We start from the raw sequence: 23,266 nt of genomic DNA, 5'->3' as shown, positions 1-23,266 counted from the left end.
GGACAGGAAGGTTTAGATTTTGCCTGTTCATTTCCCAGCTAGCAGTGAAAGAAAGCTTGGTTCACAAGGATCAATCGATGATTCCTTAGTTAACCTCGTCTGTCTGGGGTCAACAGACAATTTAAATATGTCACCAAGGACACGCCATGCGATGTGACCACCGAGAGAGGAGTTGGTAATGGATGGGTGAGTGGTGGGTGGGGGGACCGTTTCTAGGCATAAAAATACCAAACGGTAGGGGAACGATAAAAAAATAAGTTATTATTCTTTATAGTTTCAGGCAATCATGCATCATACGAGGGTTCTTTCAAGTCCACAAATTATGAGATTACTAGTGCAAACGTGAATCAAACGTTTCCAAATTTGCAGTGCAAAGCTTGGATCAAACGTGATATATATACTTCAGCCTATACCCACTGAGAACTAAGTGGCCCTCCCCAACTCCCCCACCAACAAAAACAAGGTCTGGCTTCAAAACGGACTGCTGCTGCAGTGGAAATCCCACCCCACAACTATTATAGGCAATCAATCAAGAAGGGATTGGACGAAAGTTCATCTTCGGCACCACGACAAGAGTATACACAACATACCCATTGACTGCGACGGATAATGAAGTATTCCAAACCCTAAAGGTTGACAAAATGATGGAGATACTTGGCTCGAGAAAGAGAAAGAAACAAAATGTGCATGGATGCTCTCGGGATTCACGGGAGATATTTATTGTTACAAGAACATCCAAGCTCTGCAAGCAAGCTTTCTTTTTTAGCTAAAAAGAAGAAGACTCGTTGTCATAATAATATTGCAACTCGAACAAGGAGTAGATGTAATAAATGTCAACCGGAAGCAAAATGCCCAGCATGAAGGATTAGAACTCAAGTTGATAACGACATCTTTATGAGAATCAAGAAGCCTCAGCATACAGATCACAAGCATGGAAACTAAACGATAATGTGCGGCACACTGGTCTGTTAGGTCTGAATGAAATTTCGATGCAGCCTCAGCAAAAATAATTGAACGAAGCAAAGTTAGGGCACAGATCAAATTTGTACCTTCCATGTGTTTATGCAAAATCTTGTTCTGATAGTATGACTGAGAATATGCTATTCTCCCCAACTTCATACAAAAAAAAGCTTCGGTCTTGTCTACGGCATGCCAGAATTTCCGTCCATCAGAATTTTCCCTGCATAAAAACTCTCCAAGAATAATGATGTGCATGCGGACATCAAATCACTCCATAGTCTAAATGCTCATCCTCAACAGATGTTAGCAAAGCATCATCTAACCATAAGCTATGCAACTTTGTCCGCTACTATAAGCACAACAGAAAAAAAAAAATCACCAATAGAGCAGATTGAAATTTTAGGAAATTGTAGTTCATTGCTTCAGATGCAATTTAGTTTCCACGACAAAGAGTATTGTATCTATTAATCAGCTATGTTGCAAGAGCTATGCATTGGCCATAGCCATCCTTACCAAAATAAACACATCACACAGACTGATGCATGTTTGACTCGAGTCCTCCATGGCAGGAGTGGTGAGATCCTACTACTACTGGACCCACAGGGTTAGCCAATCAAACACGATCTTATCAGCCGGAACTATATAAATCTTTCAGCCAACATGTTCATCCACAAATATGTAAAGAGAGAATAAATCAATATGTTTGGTCTTTTCATGATTATAAATAGAAAGTCAAATGAACATGTTACATGAATTATACCGAATAAGACATACCATCAGTGGGACAAAAAAAAACACATGCAAGGAGACAACTAAAAATATAATTGCTTCTGTAGTCCAAAAGACTGTTGGAATAGAAGAAATTGGAGGAAGGACACAGATAAAGGAAATCAACTATAAGTTGGTTCCATCTACGATGATGTGATCAACAATTCGGTTAGTTCCGGGCCAGGAAAATTGGATTTTTCATCTTAAAGACAAACAAAAGTATTGCCTTCTAGGCAGTACTGGATTGACAACGCACTGCAGAATGCCACCTAGCTTTCACTTGCCTTTCAAGCAAAACTTTCAATATCATGAAAACATACATTTGGAGATAAATCTTTCTGATGAAATTGTAGAAGCATCCACTAGGGCACACACTCCTGCCAATTTTCACCAGAAGAGTGTCTGATGCAAGCTATACGGCTGCTCCTATGACATCTTATGGGAAGCATCGAGAATATTAGATCCTTAACAGGCACCTAAGTAAAAAAAAGGACCAGCTCAAACCAAAGATGCAATGATATTAAGAAAAAATGGCTGAATTTATACTGAAGAAAATTAAATGCCAACATGCATTATATGAAAGAACAACATTAGTTGATGATACATATATTTATATAAATTAGATTTTGACAAAATAACTAGTTACCTAAGCATTACTGAAGGGGTCTGTAATATTCTTTTGTGGACATTGTTTTATGTACAATCACATATGCTTAAGCATTTATAACTTCTGTATCAGCATGTTCTTCCGAGCCAAACAAAATCCAAAACAATGTCAATGTATATAAAAAAAATCTCACTTTAAAAGATTAAGATGTGAAACTATACATAAAAAAATTTACTGCATTTATTGTAGATGACTGGAGATATCATCTACTTTAAAAGTATTTCTCAAACACATAAAAGTATTAATTATACATAGATAAATCGTATGGTATATTAATAATACATATATTAGTGTTGGGCACTTGGCTCATTAGTTCAGCCCATAGTGGGTTTTAATAACCCATAGCCCATAGCTATTAAAACTAAGGTATGTAATACTGTACCGTACCAGTGTTTCGAGGTTGGCTCGGTACGGTACGGTACCGACATACCGAGTGGTACATCAGGGCGTACCGAACGGTACACTAGGGCTTATCGAGCGATTTCCTCTTATTGTAGCACTGTAGCATGGTCTGTCCGGTAGCGGGCGGTCCGCGTACCGATATGCCATCGGACCGGTACGTACCGCCCGTACCGGGTGGTACCATTCGAAATTACATACCATGATTAAAACCCTTTCTCTTTTGACCTAAACCCTTTCTCTTTTGACCTAAACCCTAACTCTTTTAACCAAGAGGTGTGGCGGCTAGGGAAGACAAGGACAATGGAGAGAGGCTATTCTCAATCATCTAGGCAGTATTCCCATCTTAGGTTAGATCAGATTTACAGTGGATTTTTGCTGTGATCATTTGGGGAGATTTTAGATATTGTGCACAGTGACGTAATCCTTGTATCCCAATTATTCTCTTGTGATTGTTGCTTAGGTTTTGGGCAAGAGACTCTAATATTTGTATATTCATTATTCTTATAGTGGATTTTCTCTGGCTTGTCCCGTGGTTTTTACTTTTCATGTTGGAGGGGTTTTCTACGTAAATCTTGGTGTCCTATTTAATTGTGATTTTCATTTAATTCCGCTACGTGTTACGACCTACATGTATTTGTTCGTATACAAAATTCTCTTTTTATCCCATCAACTGGTATCAGAGCAAGGTTTTGGTGGCATTTAATTTTGTATTCGAACATGGAGACTGGTAGTGTTTCTCGCATGATTAGCTTAATCGGAAACAATTGGATGATATGGAAACCAAGAATGGAAGATCTCTTGTATTGTAAAGATTTGTATGGACCTTTGCAAGAGGATAATGCAAAAGCCACAACTATGACAAATGATGAGTGGAAGAGGTTAGACCGAAAAACAGTTGAAATGCAAGGTACTAAAGAAAAACGAATGACAACAGAATTTTCTTGATCAGAAAACTTGTGAACCTGAAATATAAAGATGGCGCTTCTATTGCTGAATATTTAAATGAAATGTAAAGTATCACTAACCAGTTATCATCTATGAAAATATCTCTTGATGATGAGTTACAGGCATTGTTACTTCTCAGTTCATTGCCAAAAAGTTAGTAGACGCTAGCAGTTTCCCTTAGTAATTCTACACTTGATGGTGTTGTCACTATGAGCCAAGTAACAAATAGTTAGTTGAAGGAGGAGTTGAGAAGAAAGAATTCAGCAACACCTCAGATTGATTCACAAGCACTTATCTCAGATAATAGAGGAATGTCAAAATCCAAGGATAGAAGCGAATCACGCATAGGTAAAAGCAAGTCAAGAACAAGAAATTGTTTGTTACAATTGTGGTGAGAAAAGACATTACAAGAATCAATACAAACAACCTAAGAAGAGTAAGAAAAAAGAAAAAGAAGTGGAGCCTACAAAGTTAAAAAATAATACCACAGCTACAGTGCAAGGTGGTAATTATTTGATTTTGTTTACTTCTAATGATATTTTTTTTTTTGTGTTAAGATCTCGAATGGGTGATTGATACAGGTGCTTCTTATCATGCTACACCACGGAGAGAGTTCTTTGCTACCTACAAGTCTGAAAATTTTGGTGTTATAAATATGAGCAACTATGGTATGACAAACATCATTGGGATAAGTGATATCCATATAAAGACCAACCTTGGCTGCAAGTTAGTGCTTAAAGATGTGAGGCATGTGGTTGGCTTGAGGTTGAATTTAATTTCAGTTGGAAGCCTAGATGATGAAAACTTTGATAACAGATTTTACATAGCGCAATGGAAACTCAGTAAGGTCTCTCTTATTATGGCTAGTGAGAAGAAATGTCATACTTTGTGCAGATTGCAAGTCAAAGCTTGTGGTGAGCAACTAAATGCCACAGAAAAAGACTTCAGCATGAAATTATGGCATTGGCGACTGGGACACATGAGCGAGAAGAGACTGAAAGTTCTTTCCAAGATAGAGGTATTGCCAGACTTCAGAGGTATACGTCTGAACCCTTGTATTGATTGTTTGGCTGGTAAACAACACAGAGTTTCATTTGCTAGTCTTTCTTTGTCTAGAAAAATGCATGCCTTAGACCGTGTTTATACAGATGTATATGATCACTTAAGGATAAAAACTCCTAGTGGATCTGTTAATGTTCCTAGTATCAGTGGTGCATTTTATTTTGTCACTTTTATAAATAATTTTTCAATGAAAGTTTGGGCCTATGCTGTGAAAACCAAAGATCAAGTTATTAATGTTTTCAAAGAGTTTCATGCTAGAGTTTAAAAGAGAGACAGAAAAACAATTGAAATGCATAAGATCAAATAATGGTGGCGAGTACATAAGATTGTTTGATGATTATTGTATATCACATGGCATCCAACATGAGAAGATAGTCCCTGGTACACCTCAGCATAATGCAATTGCAGAAAGGATGAACCACACCATCATGAAAAAGATCAGATGTATGCTTTTACAGGCCAAGCTAACCAAAAAGTTTTGTGATGAGGCTTTGAGAACTGCAATTGACGTAATCAACTTATCACCCTCTACAACCTTAGATGGTGATGTTGCAGAGCATTATGGTCAAGCATTATGGTCAGGGAAAGATGTTTCCTGTAGGCATTTGAGAGTGTTTGGCTGTCGTGCATTTGCACACATTCGAGACATTAAGAGGTCCAAGCTAGATGGTAAGACAAAAAGAATATATTTTTCTTGGCTACTCATATGATCAATTTGGTTATAGGCTTTGGGGTCCAGAAAAACAAAAGGTGTTTAGAAGAAGAGAGATGATCTTCTTTAAGGATCAAACCTTGGAGGATTTGAAGGAGACACCAGCCAAGACTTCTGCAGGAGGATTAATAGATTGTGACCCAGTTACTCCTCCAATATATCAAGGTGATGAGGGAGATGTGCAAGAAGATGGTGGAGTCCGATGTTGATCTACCTGTAGGGCATGTTGAGCAAGAAGAAGTTGGGGAGCAACTTCCCATAGAACCTCAATTGAGAAGATCTTATGTGATGCTTACTGATGCAAATGAACCAGAGAGTTACCACGAGGCAGTTGAAAGTAAGCAGAAAAAAAAAGTGATTAGTTGCTATGCAGGAAAAGATGGATGCTCTACAAAAGAACCACATATAATTTGGTGCAATTACCAAAGGGAATGAAGGCCTTGAAGAACAAGTGAGTTTTCAAGTTGAAGACTCGAGAACATTGTTCTCAACTAAAGTACAAAGCTAGATTGGTTGTGAAAGACTTTGAGTCAAAAGAAAGGTATTGACTTTAAAGAGATTTTTTCTCCTGTTGTTAAAATATCTTCTAGCAGGGGTAAAAAAATGATTTGACATAGCACCCCGGATTTGACGTAATACACCCCCCACATCGGGCACCCTGTGCGGCACACTGCCCCAGAACGTGCATTAACAACGACGCGACACGCACCCTCACCCACCGTACCCAAACGACCTCCTCGGCTGACCCCTCGTAACCGGCCGAGGCAGGGGAAGGCGCTGACTGACACCCCATACCCTGCGGCAGCTCGGTCTCCCACGCAACGCCCACGACGACAACAGACGCCATCAGAGGTACGACCCTGCTTCGATGGGATGGCACATCAGGTAACGTCAAGCTCACTTATAAACACCCCCTGCCTCCCAACGGACGGAGGGGGGGACAATCTCACTCAAAACTCCTCTCCGCCATCGCTCACTTGATCGTCGGAGGGGTCGGGCCGAGCTACCGACCCGACCTGTGTGCAGGTATTCGGCCGCTGCTGGATCCTTCCGGCGTCGCGGAACTTTCCAGCCATATCTCCTACCTCAGCTACCACAACGCCCCAAGGGGAGCCACGTCTGATCCCAGTCATTCGGAGCCCTGAACCAGCCGGGTCGACCCCGAGGTCACGGCTAAAAAGGTTACTTACCGTAACATCTTCTATTCGTGTTGCTCTTAGTATTGCTGCTCTTGGACTTGGAAGTTGAGCGGTTAGATGTGAAGGCAACTTTCCTTCATGGTGATTTGGAGGAAATTTATATGGAGCAGCCAGAAGGCGTCAAAGTTAAAGGTAAAGAAAATTTCGTTTGCAAGTTGAGGAAGAGCTTGTATGGGTTGAAGCACGCTCCAAGACAGTGGTACAGAAAGTTTAATTTATTTATGACTGAAAATGGATACAAAACAACAACTTTAGATCATTGTTTATACATCAAATGGTTTGGTAAGGATTTCTTACTTTATGTTGATGATATGCTTATCCTTGGGAAAGATATGTCTAAAATTGACAAGTTGAAAAAGGAACTGAGTGAGTACTTTGCAACGAAGGACATGGGGCTAGCAAAGCAAATATTGGGCATGTAGATTTCCCGTGATAGAAAAAGCAAGAAGATTTGGCTGTCACAAGATAAATGCATCGAAAAGGTATTGGAAAGGTTCAGTATGAGCAATACAAAGACAGTTGGTTCTCCCCTTTCAAGTTACTTCAAGTTGTGTTCAAAGCAGAGTCCGTCAAGTGATGAGGAGAAAATGCAAAATATTCCTTATGCTTCAGCAATTGGAAGTTTAATGTACGCGATGGTATGTACGAGGTCGGACATCACATATGCAGTAGGTGTTCCTAGCAGATTTTTTGCAAATCCAAGTAAAGAGCATTAGGCAGCAGTGAAGTGGATCTTTAGATATCTCAGAGGGAGCTCTAAAGTTTGTTTAAGCTTTGGAGGTGAACCACATATGTTAACAGGTTATACAAATGCAGATATGGCAAGAGATATTAATACGAGGAAGTCCATATCAAGTTTTGTACTTACTTTTGCAGGGCGAGCTATGTCATGACAATCCAGATTGCAAAGATACATTGCTCTCTCCACCATAGAGGCAAAATATATCGCTGCTACAGAGGTTTGCAAATAAATGTTGTAGATGAAAGAATTCTTACAAGAATTGAGGCTAAATCAAGAAAACTATGTGGTGTATTGTGATAGCTAGAGCGCCATCCATTTGTGTAAGAACCCAATTTTTCATTCCAAGTCAAAGGCAGTGATTTTAAAAGCGCTAGGCGCCAAAAGGCGCCAAGGTCCAAAAACGCCCGAGGCGCTAGGCGCTCGCCCGAGCGAAGCAAGACACTAAAATATAAAAATATATAATATAATTAATAAATATAATTATTTAAAATTTTAAATAAAAATATGCTATTAAATTAAGAAAATCTAAGATACAAAATCACAATGTCACATTAACAAAAAGTTTCAAATAAATAAAAATTAATAGTATTAAAATCAAAATAATATATTATTAATCTATTAACAGTATTGAAAATTAATCATTTCAAATAAACTTAATAATATTAACAGTATACAGTATACGTATACTGTTAAAAGGAAGTGTAAAGGGGTGATGAGCCTGTTGACTGAGAAAAGAGGAAGCGGCAGCGGCGAGCAGCAGGAGGCGCGAGCGGCGACAGCGACAGCATTTGCGAGCAGCGACAGCAGGAGCAGGAGTGGGAGCGGCGAGCAGCGGGAGGCGCGAGCGGCAGCGTTTGCGAGTAGCGACAGCAACGAGCAACGACAGCGGGAGCGGGAGCAGGAGCGGCGACAGCGGCAGCGTTTGCGAGTAGCGACAGTGGCGAGCAGCAAGATCGGGATCGGCAACAGCGAGGGTTAGGGTTCGGTTATCACTTATATCAGTTTTAGTTGGTTCGATTGAACCAACTAACCATCATAGACCGAACCAGGACCGAACCAGACCTAAAATCTTGGTTCGGTCGCCTTGGTTAACCCAGGCGCTCGCCCGAAGCGCCTAGCGCCTGGGCTCGGGCGAGCACCCAAGCGGTGCCTGTTTGAAGCGCACTGCCTGGGAGATTAGCGAGCGCCCGAGCGCCTAGGCGAACGCCCGAGACCTTATCGAAAGAAAGGCAAGAGATATGCCGATAGCTGGTCGACATGGCTTCATATTGATGAGTTATGGGACAACCTCCCTTATGGGCTGAAGGGGGAGGTTGTTGGGCTCATGACCCATTAGTTCAGCCCATAGTGAGCTTTAATAACCCATATCCCATAGCCCATAGCTATTAAAACCCTTTCTCTTTTAACCTAAACTCTAACTCTTTTAACCAAGAGGTGTGGCGGCTAGAGAAGAAAAAAGGGGCAGCAATGACTGTGAAAAAGGGAGAAGCAACAAGAGCAGTTGAGGGTAGAAAAACAAGAGAAGAAAAAAAAAGAAAAAAGACAAGGACAATGTAGAAGTTGTTTTCAATCATCCAGGTAGCATTCTCATCTCAGGTTAGATCAGATTTATAATGGATTCTTACTATGATCACTTGGGGAGATTTTGGATATTGTGCACAATGAAGTAATCCCTGTATCTCAGTTATTCTCTTGTGATTGTCATTTGGATTTTGGACAAGAGACTCTGAGATTTGTATATTCATTATTCTTATAATTGATTTTCTCTGACTTATCCCATGATTTTTACCCTTCATGTTGAAGGGGTTTTCAACGTAAATCTTAGTGTCATATTTGATTGTGATTTCTGTTTAATTTCACTACATGTTACAGCCTGCTTGTATTTGTTTGTATACAAAGTTCTCTTTTTATCCCATCAATTAGATGATAGCTTAAGTCATCTAATCTAATAAAATCTAACATAGATTTATTTTGCATCTCTAACCTTTTGAAGTGATGCAAAGCCTTAACTATGCAACAATATGTTATACAAGTAGGTATATGAACAATTCCAAGTTCATAATCAGTTTTACATACTGCATCAAGTGCTATCTTAGTAATAAAATGGCTATTATAGTTGACTTCATGCAAAGAAGAATTAATAGTATTTGTTTCTTTCTGCAAGAAACTAGAAATGGGGAAACCAATGCATTTTTAGAATGAGAGGTGAATCACGCAAAATAAAAACAGCTAAGAAAAGAATATCATTGCAACCAAAAAAGTGAAAGATTGAGATATGAGAGAGCTGCTGACCTAGATTAATTTTTTTGTTTTTTTTAATAGTGACCATGGATTATCTTTAAAAGGGAGCCTCAAGTGATTCATCCCAGATGTCTCCGCTTCCATTGGAAGCATCTTCACCATCTTCCTCCATAGACAGCCTAATATACTCTCTATGTGCAAAACGATCCCACTCTGTCAAAGTTGGATTTTCCCGTTCCTGAATAACCAATTACAGGCACAGGTTACCGTTTGGCTATGAAGTTCATAGTCCATGACTAAATACAGAGTGATCCACTTACCTGCCGAATTAGAAAAGGATCACGAGTTTCAAATGCCATGAATTTGTTGAGGTTGAAAAGGATATTAAAAATATTTCCTGAAAGCTTGCCACCTTTCAGGTCACGCAGTGTAAAGTAGCTCTCATTCTGTAAGGAAGAAATTGTCAATTTTCAGTTCTCAATCTTATGCTAGCCTAAATATCAGGAAAATAGGTCACCTCTGGTCCAATCATATCAATCATCTGGCACAAAATGTCCTCAAAGAGTACAGGCTCCTGCGCCATACATTCCATACGATGCAACTGCTCCTCATAGAAAAACTGCATTTCGTTGGCGGTTATAATTCCATTACCATCCAAATCTATACACTTGAACCTGGAAAATCAGTTAATGATGAATATTAATTAAAACTGGAAAATAAAATAAAATGAAGGATCAAAACAATAAAATCATTTTAAATTAAAAATTTTCTATTTCATTATTTGCATGGAGCAACAATAGAGGTGGAGTAATGCAAGTTACTGTTTGGAACCAAACCACCATGAATTGATAGGAGAGAGAGCAGAAAGAGAATAGAATCATCCAAAAACATGTAGAGAACTCAACTAAGAATGCAACATTCAATGGTTGGCAGGTACCACATAAACACACCTAAGACTGCATGCAGTCAGATACATATGCAAGAATTTGCTGGGGCAAAATTTTAATAAGTGGACTATTGTGTTGGTATATAACTAAAATCAAACAAAAACACCATACAAAAATAGTACAAGTCAAGAAATATAAATGTGCAGAGGTGCCGATACAAAGTATGCAGACTGAATGAATGTCCACAGCTAAGTACTAAATTAGGTGACATTAACATAATGAGGACAAATGGGATCATATAATATTATCTAATAAATGGACAGATATTTGCACGAATTTTGGATATCATGAATAAGTATGCAGTAACTCTTCCTTTGAATATAGATAACTGTCATTTTGGAATAAAACAAAACAAAAAAAAATGATATTCAGAAATGAAGAGAAAACATATTTGTTTTGGTCGGCTATTTTATTATGGGATGTTTCTTGCTGCCAGAATAAAAATAATAATTCAAAAAGGATGTTTAAATGAAACAGCTATCAGTAATCATCTCCTAACCAGGGAATGATTTCTTCAAGGAGAAATCAGATAGCCAAAGTGGCAGCTTATAAGACATAAAAAGAGAAGTAGATTTCCCATTTAGTATATGTTATATCAATATCATGTATATTAAAGAAGCTCATTAGGCAAATATCACTAGAAGGTTAGAAAATTTTACCAACTATCACAATATAAACGATTGATATGTGCATAGAAGTTCTATTTTATGACTTAAGTTGCTTTATAATCCATAGCATTTTTTTATTTTGTAATCCTATATGATCCCACCAAGGATGGGATTGGAATGGTGAACGATCAGTAGTATCTATACTGTTAAATTGTTAGAACATGATATCAACAATCATGATGATGAAAAGACCTACAAATATTACCTAAATCCAATTTCATGCAAAAGATCTTCAAATAAAAGAAAATCAAAAGAGAAAAAAATTACGTCCAATCAATTGACATCTTCATAAAGATCATGTATTTAGAGGATTCAGCTATTACCAATACTCCAGGCTAGGCTCAGCTGACTTATCCTCCTCTGATAGTATAAAATACACAAAATCTTCATAGCCCATTTTACCATCAGCCTTGCTCTTAAATTTCCTGGGTACCTAGATGACAATTAGGACACCCTAAGCAACATGAACGAAATCTAACAATACAATGATCACATATACAATTAGGACACCCTAAGCAACATGAACGAAATCTAACAATACATTGATCACATATACTATCTTAGTATTCCAAAACCCCAAAAAGGAAAAGCAAACCTGTGAAAAGATCCTCTCAACAATCCTGTAGGTCAATGAATGATTTCCATATCTGATAAGGTTCTCTTTATCGATTAAGAAATCATGATCTGTATCGAGCTCCCAAAACTTGCAGTATATCACATAGAAGTGCTCGTATGAGAAGTACCTGCAGGAACAAGCAACATTCGGACCATGCTTTTCTCCACTGTGAAAATCGTAATTACTAACACAAAGTAGGAATCTGTAAAACAACTGTTATTACTAAATATAAATGATTCACAATTGGCACCACTATTTACCAAGATAAGCAATAAAACAATCAGATTGGTGTATGGTATCCAAAATCATATCAACCATAATAGTCCTCATGAGCTAAAACTCAACTGAATGCATGAGAAAAATCATAGTCAACTAGCAATTATCATCAAATGCAGATATGTGAAACATAAGTCAGAAAAATAAATTAAAAGAGTGATTTGGGCTTAAGTTGACCTACACCAAAGCCTCCGGTTCAACAGAAACCTATAAGGCTTTTAGCATTCAGTTCATCAGTTGTAACCACAGCAATGACCTCTCTCGTGAATTGTCTATTCTTGTCAAAAATGCTGAAACTAACGAAATTCCTGATCACCAAATCCAGCAGTATTCATATCTGTAAAGGTTGAAAACTGATCTTTCTCTAAAAGAATGATTGTTTCAGCTGAAAGTTTTAAGAAATTTTTAAGCCTTGGTATGCACCAATAGGGCAAGGAGGTTCTCCATAAGCACCACTATATTGGACAAACCCTAGTCAATGAGAGTAGTCTTTATACAGATGGTAGGCCACCAGATTCCATTAACGTCACATTTTTCATTTGGAGAGACACTTATAAAACCAAAGGAAGAACAGACATAGTCACTTGCAACAGACAACATAACATACTATGCCCATATAGAAATTGAAACAGTAAATATAGTTCAAGCATATCTGACACAAACTTCCACAAATCATATCAATAAACCTATAAGACATAAAAAGCACATCAACATTATGTCACCTCAAAACTTTATTGATGTCTTCCTCTTCATCTGCATGCTGCATTGCAGCAATCAAATCTCCACGTTTCAGCTCTCTGAGGGTAATTTGACCATTTCCAGATCTATTCATGTAGTAGAAAATTCTGTATATGACAGTTTCAGCTGGGAAGAAAGTTCGAGATCAAATGTATTAGAGAGACAAAAATGCTAAAATGACATTCAGAAATCTTGAAAGTCGAGATATGATGTCCTTTTTCTAATATGTCTTGGAACATCTAGCATTAGATGAAAACAACTGTTTGTAAATTAACCTTGAAGATGCATCACAAATCACAAGGAATCATCAACAAAATTATATAAGAGTGTAAAATAATTGAACCATGATATGAAAGAATGTGTGCTTGACAAACATGATAATTACAAGATGTAATGAGAATTATAAAGCAGAATGTGTCACCAAAGGTGGTGTAGAGAAAGTAGAATGAGTCACCATCTCCCTTCCTAACACCTCTCTCTTTTTCACTCACTTTTCATGTCTTGAAGTTTCAGAAACCTGGCAACAGGGAATAATCAAGAATTCCATGTGTCTTGAACAAGCTAGTCATTTTTCTTGCTAGTGTCAACTATAGGGTACATAAAGAATATAAGAAAAAGCTACTGAATACTCTAGGAACAAGTGAAGCACCAAACGCCGAAGTCTTCTGAAGCCCTAGTGTAAGGCTTAGGTGCCTACCTTAATGAAGTAGTTTAGTGGAAGAACAAGTTGATTACTTATAAAAGATAATTTTAGTGAGGAGATAAATCTATAATCGAGATATATATTTTTATTCATTGACATCTAAATAATCAAGAAACCACAGTTTGATTCATAAACTAAAGCATCATGCCAATTGTTAAATGCAACAAATACAGGTGATTAAATGGAAAGGAAGCAGCAAAGAAAGAAGATAGCAGTAACAATTGGTGAGATAAAAATAAAGAAAAAAATGACAACAACAAACTAGTTTATCAAAATCCAAATGCTTGAGTTCTTCTGTAGTTCTTCTGTTTCAATTAAGAAAAATTTCACCAATGGTTGGCTTTTGTCCTTTCCGCAAAGAACAGAACATTTACCCTTTTATAAATTAGTCGTTTTTGTTTTCTTGCATCACATGGATTTCGCAAATGGCAATGAAGACAAACATAATAAAAGATACATATGATTCTTGAGGTCAACTCTTAGGTGATGGACCTTCTATGAAACACTCAGGTGATGCAGGATAATCTTAATTACTTCCTATTTGAATACTTTTTTTACTAGTTTAAGGTATCTTTTGCAACTTTCATAAGTTAACACATACCATCTGCTAGAATCCTATACCTGTTACCATGATTATCCAAGATGAAGAAAAAAAGAAAGTAAAACAAAAGCAAGGGAACAGTCATAAGTTTGATTGAAGATCTTAAAGAAGAAAACAAAGAGGAAGGTAGATTTCATCTGCAAAAGGAAGTTTCTTATTGATTTAAGTTTACCGAAAGATGGAAATATATCAAAGAGATATACTATCAAAAGGAAAACTATTCTCTAAATTAAATCTGAAATTTTATTTCTTCGCAGAAGGAAAGTTATAGTGAATGATATGCTTTATTTTATGAGATGTTATTATATTCTTCCTCGTTTTATGAATTTTTAATTTTATTCTCATACTTAAGGTCTATAAAACGGGCCAAAAAGATTGTAATAGACGATGAAAGTTTTATTCTTTTCACATTATGTGAGGCCACATATCTTTTTCCAATGGTATGATTCCATCGTCCATGTGCAAGACATGAGACCCTTATTCTAAAAGTTCTCTCCTTGAAAATAGTTATCTCTTTCTTTTCATAATATTATTTTCAATTCCTTCCTCACTTGTTCCCTTCCTTTATTTCCAATAAAAAAGTCAGAGCTCATCCTACATTATCAAGAGACAAGCAGTTAAGGCATGCATCGGTGAATGATACAAGCATTATTTATAGGAAGGGCCTTTTGATGATTGGAAGATAGTCCAATCATGCTAGATAGTCCTTAGATGATTGGAACATGTAGGAAGTATTACATCAATTTATGTACACAATTTAAACATCATAGAGCAGGCATATTTAAGCAGAAAGAAATATGGGCAGATGAATGATATTATTCTATTACAATTGACAAGAACATGTACTTTCGAAGTATGAATTGAGAGAAGATCTGTCATTATAAATGGTACTCACAAAGTCTTTTAAATTTCTTTATTTACAAAGTAAATGATATCAGATAACTACACAACAATGCAAATAATAATAAACAAGTCCACTTTTAGATCAGCTGTTCCAACTTCCATAGTAACATCATTCACAAGTAAAAACCCACCATATCTTTCCTGAAACTCAGGAGTCCCCTGTAGGAACTCCAAACCTGGATGGGTTGCCAGGAGTTCTCGCAGGACAGGTTTGAAGTCCTCCTACAGAAATCCAGAATGAATACAAGAACATTAATACAAAAATCAGGAAGAATGAAGTATAAACATCAGTACTTGCAAAAACAACACACTTCCATAAGTATTATACCATTGAACTTATGCTTATGTCATTATAATAACTGTATGAACAACTGCGTTTTTAAGTGCTACAAGAAAATAAAGGAAGCAAACCTGAGTAAGGTACTTGCGATCTGCTTGCTTCAAAATTGTAAATATCTGCGTAGCTATATCCTTTGTCATCATGTTGCTATTGATCCAATATTCAACAAATGCATCCCTAACATAGTATCCAACATGACCAGTCAATCAAAGTTGAGTGTGAAGAATGCCTCCAATAAGATAATAAAAAAGCAAATAACTTAATTTTCCATAAATCTCCTGAAACTGAGATAATGTACATGAGTGAGAACAAAATTAAAAAACTACAATTAAAAAGGGTAGTTGGGCCCAGTCATATAAACTAGTTTACGTAAGTGATGACTGCATCATTGATTGTGTCCTCGGTATGCATTATACTAATTGACTTAAACACTGACTAGCCCCAAAACAGAAAAAAAAAAAAAAACATGTATTGCATAATGTCATAAACAGCATTAAGCAACTTTAGTACAAGCTTCAAAGGGAAACTTGATCTGAAACCAAGAACCAACAAAGCCCCATATCCCACATATCACACACTAAGCTAACTGGTGTATGTACCTATAACCACACATGCATACATACCATGTCAATGACAATTGTTGTCCCTTGCTCCCAAAATAATCACCGAAAACCTATAACAACCAAGAAATCTGCCTAGTGCCTGAGACTCATAAGGTCTCAGAAGGTCCGAGATAGTTGTCTCATCCTTGCAAGTGAAGGAGCTATATCTACGAGTTGTCACGGCCTTAGCTGGAATTGCCTAAGGCATGAGGCACCCTTGCGGCCAAGACGCGAACTTAGCTTGCGTTGCCTAAGTCGCGAGGCACCCTTGCAGCAAAGATGCGAACTTAACTTGCGTTGCCTAAGTCGCGCTTCGCCCTTGCGATATTGCTCCGCAAAGATCAGCCCACTTGCAACCTCTCGCAGGTCCCGAAAGACCTGTAAAAGAGAAAGTTGATTAGTTCGAAAGAACGAGCGTCGGACAAGTCCCGACGTCTCGTGAAAAGAGGGGAAGCTTTACAAGCAATTCAGCGAGCACCTTGCGTGCACAAGAGAAAAGAGGGAGAGGGGGAAAACAAGGACTTTAGAGGGTTGAACGAACAGCTGCAAGTCCACAAACAGCTGCTCACCGGGTGTCGGGCGCGACAACAAGTTCTCGTCAAGTTAACGTGCAAACTTGCGAAAGGTTGTTCAACGCCCGACACTATACCGAAGCCCCATCCAGCCCTGTGCCACCCGGGGGGTTCAAAGGGGCTGAGATGGCTGACGTTTTGGTGAGCGGAGGCGGGCTGCAGAAAACAGCCCGCGGCACACGAAAACAGAGCTGTTTTGGGGTTGTTTTGCTCGGTTCGGTGAGTGGTCGCTTTGTAGCGCTGCAACTTGTTCGAACTTACATTTTTACAAGCAAAATGACTCAAAACCAAGGCAAAACAGACTGCCAAGTAGCTGTACATGTAGATGAGAGCGACGAACGGTTCGTTGAACGAAGTTGTTGCAGGTGCGCGACGACCGTTCGTGACAGAGTGGTGACAGCATGTGTCAGATAGAATTCATGTCAAGCTGAGATGTGTATAATAAAATAAAACCCTCCAACCAGCGATTTCAACAGGCGCTCGGGCGCTCACCTAGGCACTCGGGCGAGGCGAGGAGAGGCCCGAGCGCCTTGTTTCATGTCCAAGCGCCTCGATTCAAAGAGGCACCGCCTGGGCGCTTGCTCGAGCCTAGGAGTCGGGCGCTTCGGGCGAGCGCCCGAGTTAAACCAAGCGACTGTATTAGTGTTTTACGTATGGTTCGGTCTTCGGTGCTTTAGTTGGTTCGAATCGAACCAACTAAAGCACCGATATCAACCTCCCAACATCCCTCTTGCGACTTCCCCAACCCTAACCCTGCTCGCGATTCTGCGACTGACATTTCTTCTCTGTTGTCGTTGCCTCTCTTCGCTGTCGCTGCTCTTCGCTACCGCTACCACTGTCGCTGCTTGCCATTGCTGTCACTGCTCGTCGCCGTTGCCACTATCGCTGCTTGCCGCTCCCGCTCCTGTTGCCGCTACTCACTACTACCGCTACTGCTTCTCTCAGTCAGTAGCCTCAGTCTTACTCTTACACTGCGGCCCTACTACCGCTGCCACTACCACTGCTCGCCGCTGCTATCGCTGCTCGTCACTATCGTCGCTCTCGCTCCTGCTGTCGCTGCCGCTACTCATCGCTACTATTACTCTTACTCCCTCTTCTCACATCGACTCGATAGTATACTGTTAACAATATACTGGTAACTGTATACTAGTAACAATATTTTTTTATTTATTAGATTAATAATATATTTTTTGATTTTAATACTGCTAATTTTTATTTATTTGAAATTATTGTTATTGTTTTGAATTTTGAGATTTTTTTTAATGTGATATTGTAATTCTATAAGATTTTTTAATTTAATATCATATTTTTATTTAAATAATTATATTTATTAATTATATTATATGTTTTTATATTTTAACGCCTCGCTTCGCTCGACGAGCCTCTAGCGCCTCGGTCGTTTTTGGACCTTGGCGCCTAGCACCTTTTAAATCACTGCCTCCAACTGAAAGAAATTGGTTTGATATCTATACACAAATCTTAGACCAAAACCAGACCCATATAACTCAAAAAAAAAAAAAAAGCATACAAGGTCACGGATGACACACTATTCTACTTAGGTACAATATGATCTATATACACAAATTTTTTTGAACCCGATCCCTTAAAACCAATCAACCTATTAATGACATCATTAAATTATTTTATATAGATTAACTAAAAAGACTATCAACATGGTAAAACCGAAAACGGCAGAGTTATACATTTAACCTGATTGCTAATGGTTCGATTCAGGTCACTCAGGTTAATATACTAGATAAAATAACCATATTAATTAGAACAATCATATAAATCCATTATATTCCAGACCCATAATGTCCAACGATCCTGCAAATTTTCAGGTCACATCATGTCAATTTTATGGATCAAATCAAGACTTGCAACCATACTGTCTATAGGAGCAGTGATTTACGCCCTTAACAACCAAGCCACAGAAAAAGCATTCTATGGGGCCAAACCTCATAGAAGAGTTCAATGATAGGTAGAAAATATAAATGTTCAAGAAAATGTCAAGATATATCATGGCTACAGAGATCTAAAATCTGTTTATCAGAAAGACGAAATCCACTTGTGCATAGGCCTAGATATCCCCTAATAACCCCACTTTATTTCTCTGTCTCTTATCGTCTTTTCTTTTCCTGTCTTCACTCAATTCTCTCTTCAACATATAAATGTTTCTATTCTGCTGCAGAGAAAGCAAAATCCATAAATCGCTATTTATTGTCATGCATGTGATGTTCCACTACTGCCAGATGTACAAACAAAATATTTGCAATCTGAAGATGGTTCATTAATCAAATAAATGACCTAAAAGGGCGTATATACTGCAAATGTACAAGATGGCAAGTTATAGCTGACTCAAAAGTTTCAAGAACATGTGTTTACAAAATTACCTTAGTTCACCATCCAAACCATCCATTAATTAAGCTTATATGCAGCCTGAACAACTATCCATACTAGATGGCAATGTATCATCAATTCATTCAAATTTCTCACAAGAGAGGGCAAGTTCTAGCTGACTTCAAATTTCAAGAACACATGTTTACAAAATCACCTTTATTCAACGGCCGTGAATTAGCCTTGTATGCAGCCTGAACTACTATCCATACTAGACAGCAACTTATCATCAATTCATTCAAATTTTTCACAGGCTTGGGTACTAAAAATATTCAAATAACATATTTGTCGGCAATGGAGATAATGATCCCACAATAGCTCCACTTAACGAGGATATGTGATTAGTCACACTGAGATCAACAGTTGAGACCAAATATAATACTACTCTAATGGGTAATACTACTCTACTCATGCAACTTGTTGGTTGCTACAACTAATGTGCAACACCAAATATAATAAATCTTAGAGACAGTTGAGAAGAAAAAGGACAAGCCCAGGTTGCAAATCAATGGACCACTAGCAGTTTTATCTTGAATTTTAAAGAATAAAAAATTAAAATTATATAAATTACACAACTATATAAACAAAACATGTTTGAGCAATAAAATGGAAGAATTGAAGGAACACCTAACAGCAAAGCATAAAACAGCAATGGTTTCCAGCCTTCATTTTATGAGGTTTTACACACCTTGTCACTATTCCAGTACATTCAACATCGATCTTTCTGAAAAGGGAACTGGAAAGAAATGATGGCAGCTTGCAAATTTCTTTTGTAACGGTTTTGAATTCTGAGAAGGAAAGAGTAATGATCATTAAATGATCGAGACCAATTATGAGCATTAGCTAAGTTAAATGCATTGCCTTGGATTTGTACTCCGTCCATGTTGCCGAAGAAAAGATGATCAATTCTAGACAAGCACTGTTCCTTCAGTGCTTTCGGAGGTGGACGTCCATTTTGGAAGTAGAACTGTGATGGTACCAATCAGTTAAATAAGAAACTCCTTAGCCACCTAGAAAATATGTTTTAGCCTGCATATCACATAAATCTAGTCAGCAGTTAGATACCTGAGGTATAACTTCTTTGACAGGTTCACTGACTAATTTTAGTGGAGAACCAAAGGGTGAAGGCCCAGCTCCCGAACTACGTTTCATAAAGCGGGGAGATCCAGTAGTGCTTCTAGGTGAGAGAGGAGGTGCACTGCCAGCAGGAAACATGGAAGGCAGTGAATTAGTAGCAGCAGCACCCGAAGTACTAGAGCTGCCAACAGCATTCAATGGTGAACCAGATTTTGCATCTTCGATCAACGACTTAACCTGAAACCAAAAGCTAACAGATGAGACACTTATCTGGCACATTGGTAGGGGCCGTAAGGCATCCCATAATTGAATAAACATAATTTAGGGCAATCTCTGAATTGTAAGGTTTTAAGGTAGGTTGTAATGCACAAATAACAAACTCTAGGTGCTAAAAAGAAAGACATTAATAAACAAAGTGAAAAATTTACATTGTAGTATATAAAAAGAAGAAAATTTGCTCTAGAGGCCCTTGGTGCATGTGAAGTATGCTAGAAGCAGCTCTTGTTTCCTTTTTGAAATATAAATGTATGATGCAAAATTATAAATGTGAAATTTACAATAAATCAAATGCTTATTTATTAAAAGTAAACCTTCTTGCCATGTTTAAAGTGAAGGAGTACCAATACATAATACAAAGTAAAACAACCAACAGAAAAGCCATTTTTACCACAAATTCGTACCAAAAGTAAAATGTCAAAAGAAAGGTTTTAAGAATCCTTGAACAACATCTTGCCTCAAATGGCAGCCATCATGAAGAAAAAAACTAAAATATGATGGGTTTAATTATCAACTATTATTCAAATCTAAGTCTCTGGGGCAAACACAATACACCTAGCATGTCATGCACAAAAAAAGAAGGTATTTGGAAAAGCCTTCAGTTAACAAAAAAAAAAGTGTACAGAATTGACCCCATCTAACTTGATGAGTAGAAAAGATTCTCCTTTTTTACAAAATATTTATTCACTTCACTACAGAGATAGAAGGCAATGTTGTTAGGATATGCCAATCCATGATTGCGATCACAAAATTTCGGCCAAAAATCAACATCTCTATCCAGGCCATATGATTGGACAAATCTAAAACGAATGGACAAACCTTTGAATCATGTGACTCAAATCACACATCATCCTTTCCAAGGGTATCTTCAGATCCAAGATTTTTTCACAGACTAAGTTTTGGGACACCACAGATGAAGGAGAAGAGGGAGAGGAGTAAGAGGAGTAGAACACTGGTGTGTATTGCCCCTATCCCACTGCTCACTACTACTGCAGTCGCTAGTGCATGTCATTGCATATGTGCTCAGAAGCTCAAGAGCTGAGAGAGAGAGAGAGAGAGAGAGAGAGAGAGAGAGGGCAGGAGTAAACTTCTGGATGCATATACCCACATGAAAACATGAAAAGAAAAGAGAAGAGAAAAAAGAACAGAGAAGAAAAAAGAAGATAAGAGAAAGATAGGAAAAAAAGAAAAAGAAGAGGAGAAATGTAGAGAATAAAAAAAAAGGAAATATTTCTAAAAAACAAAAATATAAGTTCATGGATCATATATATAAAATCCATGATTGGATCCTAAACATATTTATGATGACCAAGATACCAAATAGTATAAAAATATTTTAATTTGAGGACAGAAGGCAGCATAAGCAATGTCAACAGCCATCATGGAGGAGGGACTAACATGGAGAATTATGCTACATCCAACGACTGATGTGCACCGAAACCTCTACAATGACCGATTTGAAAGTTCAGTCATAGTGAGAGACCATCTGAGGCATTAACCCATTACAAGATTTTTTTCAAACAGTCAATTGGTCAAACTAAATCCACGCATTCAAGTCATTGTGTGTTTAAGTGCATTAAACTATCATAGTGCTATGAAAATCATATGCATTTCTCATCAAGAACTCTGGGTCGTTTTAGCAATTGAGCATCTACAGGAAGTTGAAGCTTAAAGATTCCTTCGAGAAATTTAACAAAGAATATACATTTATTCCAAAGGAAAATAATATATGTGTTCATTTCACACTGCAGAGAAAGAAAAGAATTATTTTCAAAATCATACTCCAAATCGTACATGACACCAATCATGAAACAAGGAGAAAATTCAATCCATGCTCAGTACTGACACATCCATCCTGAATAGATGGCTCATGATGGTTATAGCAAAGGTGTCATCTAGAACAACAACAGATATGATGCTACTCAACAATGCATGCTCCACCATTTCACTGACTGCCACAAAGCAGATAAATTAAGGAACACGTACCAATTTTCCCGTTTCTGGAAACGAAAGCCACTGGAAGTACAACTCTTCAGCTATTTTAGGTTTCGCCTTTAGAGCTAAATGAGACACCTCCGGAAGCTGCAGCAGCTCCGGGTCAAGCGACGCCATATCCCTCACCGTATCCGTACCCATTCCAACCAAACCCTCTCTCTTACATAAAACGAGGAGAACAACCGGCAAAAAGAACCCAAGAAACCTTAGATCTCCAAGTCCTTCTCACAAAAAGATTCCAAAACCAAATCTTTGAATTCAAGAATCAAGATGAACAAACCCTAGCACTACCAATCGATCCTCTCCCTCCCTTTGCTTCCCCATTCGAATCCAAGCATCCAAGCCTCGGAACCCCCCAACAAGCCCTCGAATCGATCCAACAAACCCAAGATTGGAAGCTGGAAAGCCTGGACAAGCCTCAGATCGACTCGGCCAAGCGGGATCCTCCTCTTACCCGGCTTCGGGGCATCATCAAGCGAGATCGGGCCCGCAATCGGTCGCTCAGGAGGATGTGGCTGATCCAAATCGGAGAAAAATACGAGGGTTTCTTTTTTATGGGTAACAAGGATCGGAGTGCTCGCCGCCCTCGATGACCTCGAAACGCTGAGAGAGAGAGAGAGATAGTGGTGTGATGATCGCGTATTAACCCATGATAATAATATGATAATACAGTTCGGTTGATTGATATTATTGATCTGAGCCGTTCGATTCATGTGGAATCTGATGGCAAGAGGAATCTTTCATGGGCTGGATGTACCAACTGATCCATGGCCCACGCCATGAGCCCGAGTGATGTGGTGGCTGACACGACGAGTGTCGGGCTGAGCCGTCCGATTCAGTGACGACTGAATCACCCT

At 38.3% G+C, this 23,266-nt stretch overlaps 1 protein-coding gene across 2 annotated transcripts; it reads right to left on the bottom strand.

Annotated features, from left to right (window-relative positions):
• Nucleotides 1-975: 975 nt before the first annotated feature.
• Nucleotides 976-23,027, bottom strand: LOC135645510 (serine/threonine protein phosphatase 2A regulatory subunit B''beta-like). 2 transcript variants are annotated; one of them, XM_065163958.1, is made up of 13 exons: nt 22,401-22,690; nt 20,127-20,375; nt 19,923-20,028; nt 19,750-19,849; nt 15,562-15,667; nt 15,282-15,372; nt 12,928-13,069; nt 11,909-12,056; nt 11,637-11,746; nt 10,216-10,372; nt 10,019-10,144; nt 9,750-9,936; nt 976-1,180 (listed from the first exon to the last, which is right to left on the bottom strand). In XM_065163958.1, exons 1-12 carry the CDS (start codon nt 22,548-22,550, stop codon nt 9,796-9,798), a joined length of 1,626 nt encoding a protein of 541 aa, XP_065020030.1. In that variant the 5' UTR covers nt 22,551-22,690; the 3' UTR covers nt 976-1,180; nt 9,750-9,795. The 2 variants fall into 2 exon arrangements, with proteins under 2 accessions (XP_065020030.1, XP_065020031.1); XM_065163959.1 differs by lacking the exon at nt 976-1,180 and adding an exon at nt 1,840-2,204 and having other exon boundaries at nt 22,401-23,027.
• Nucleotides 23,028-23,266: the final 239 nt, after the last annotated feature.

This window comes from Musa acuminata, chromosome BXJ3-8 (assembly GCF_036884655.1).
Source record: "Musa acuminata AAA Group cultivar baxijiao chromosome BXJ3-8, Cavendish_Baxijiao_AAA, whole genome shotgun sequence".
Lineage (NCBI taxonomy): Eukaryota > Viridiplantae > Streptophyta > Magnoliopsida > Zingiberales > Musaceae > Musa > Musa acuminata.
This window is presented reverse-complemented; position numbering and strand designations above follow the sequence as displayed.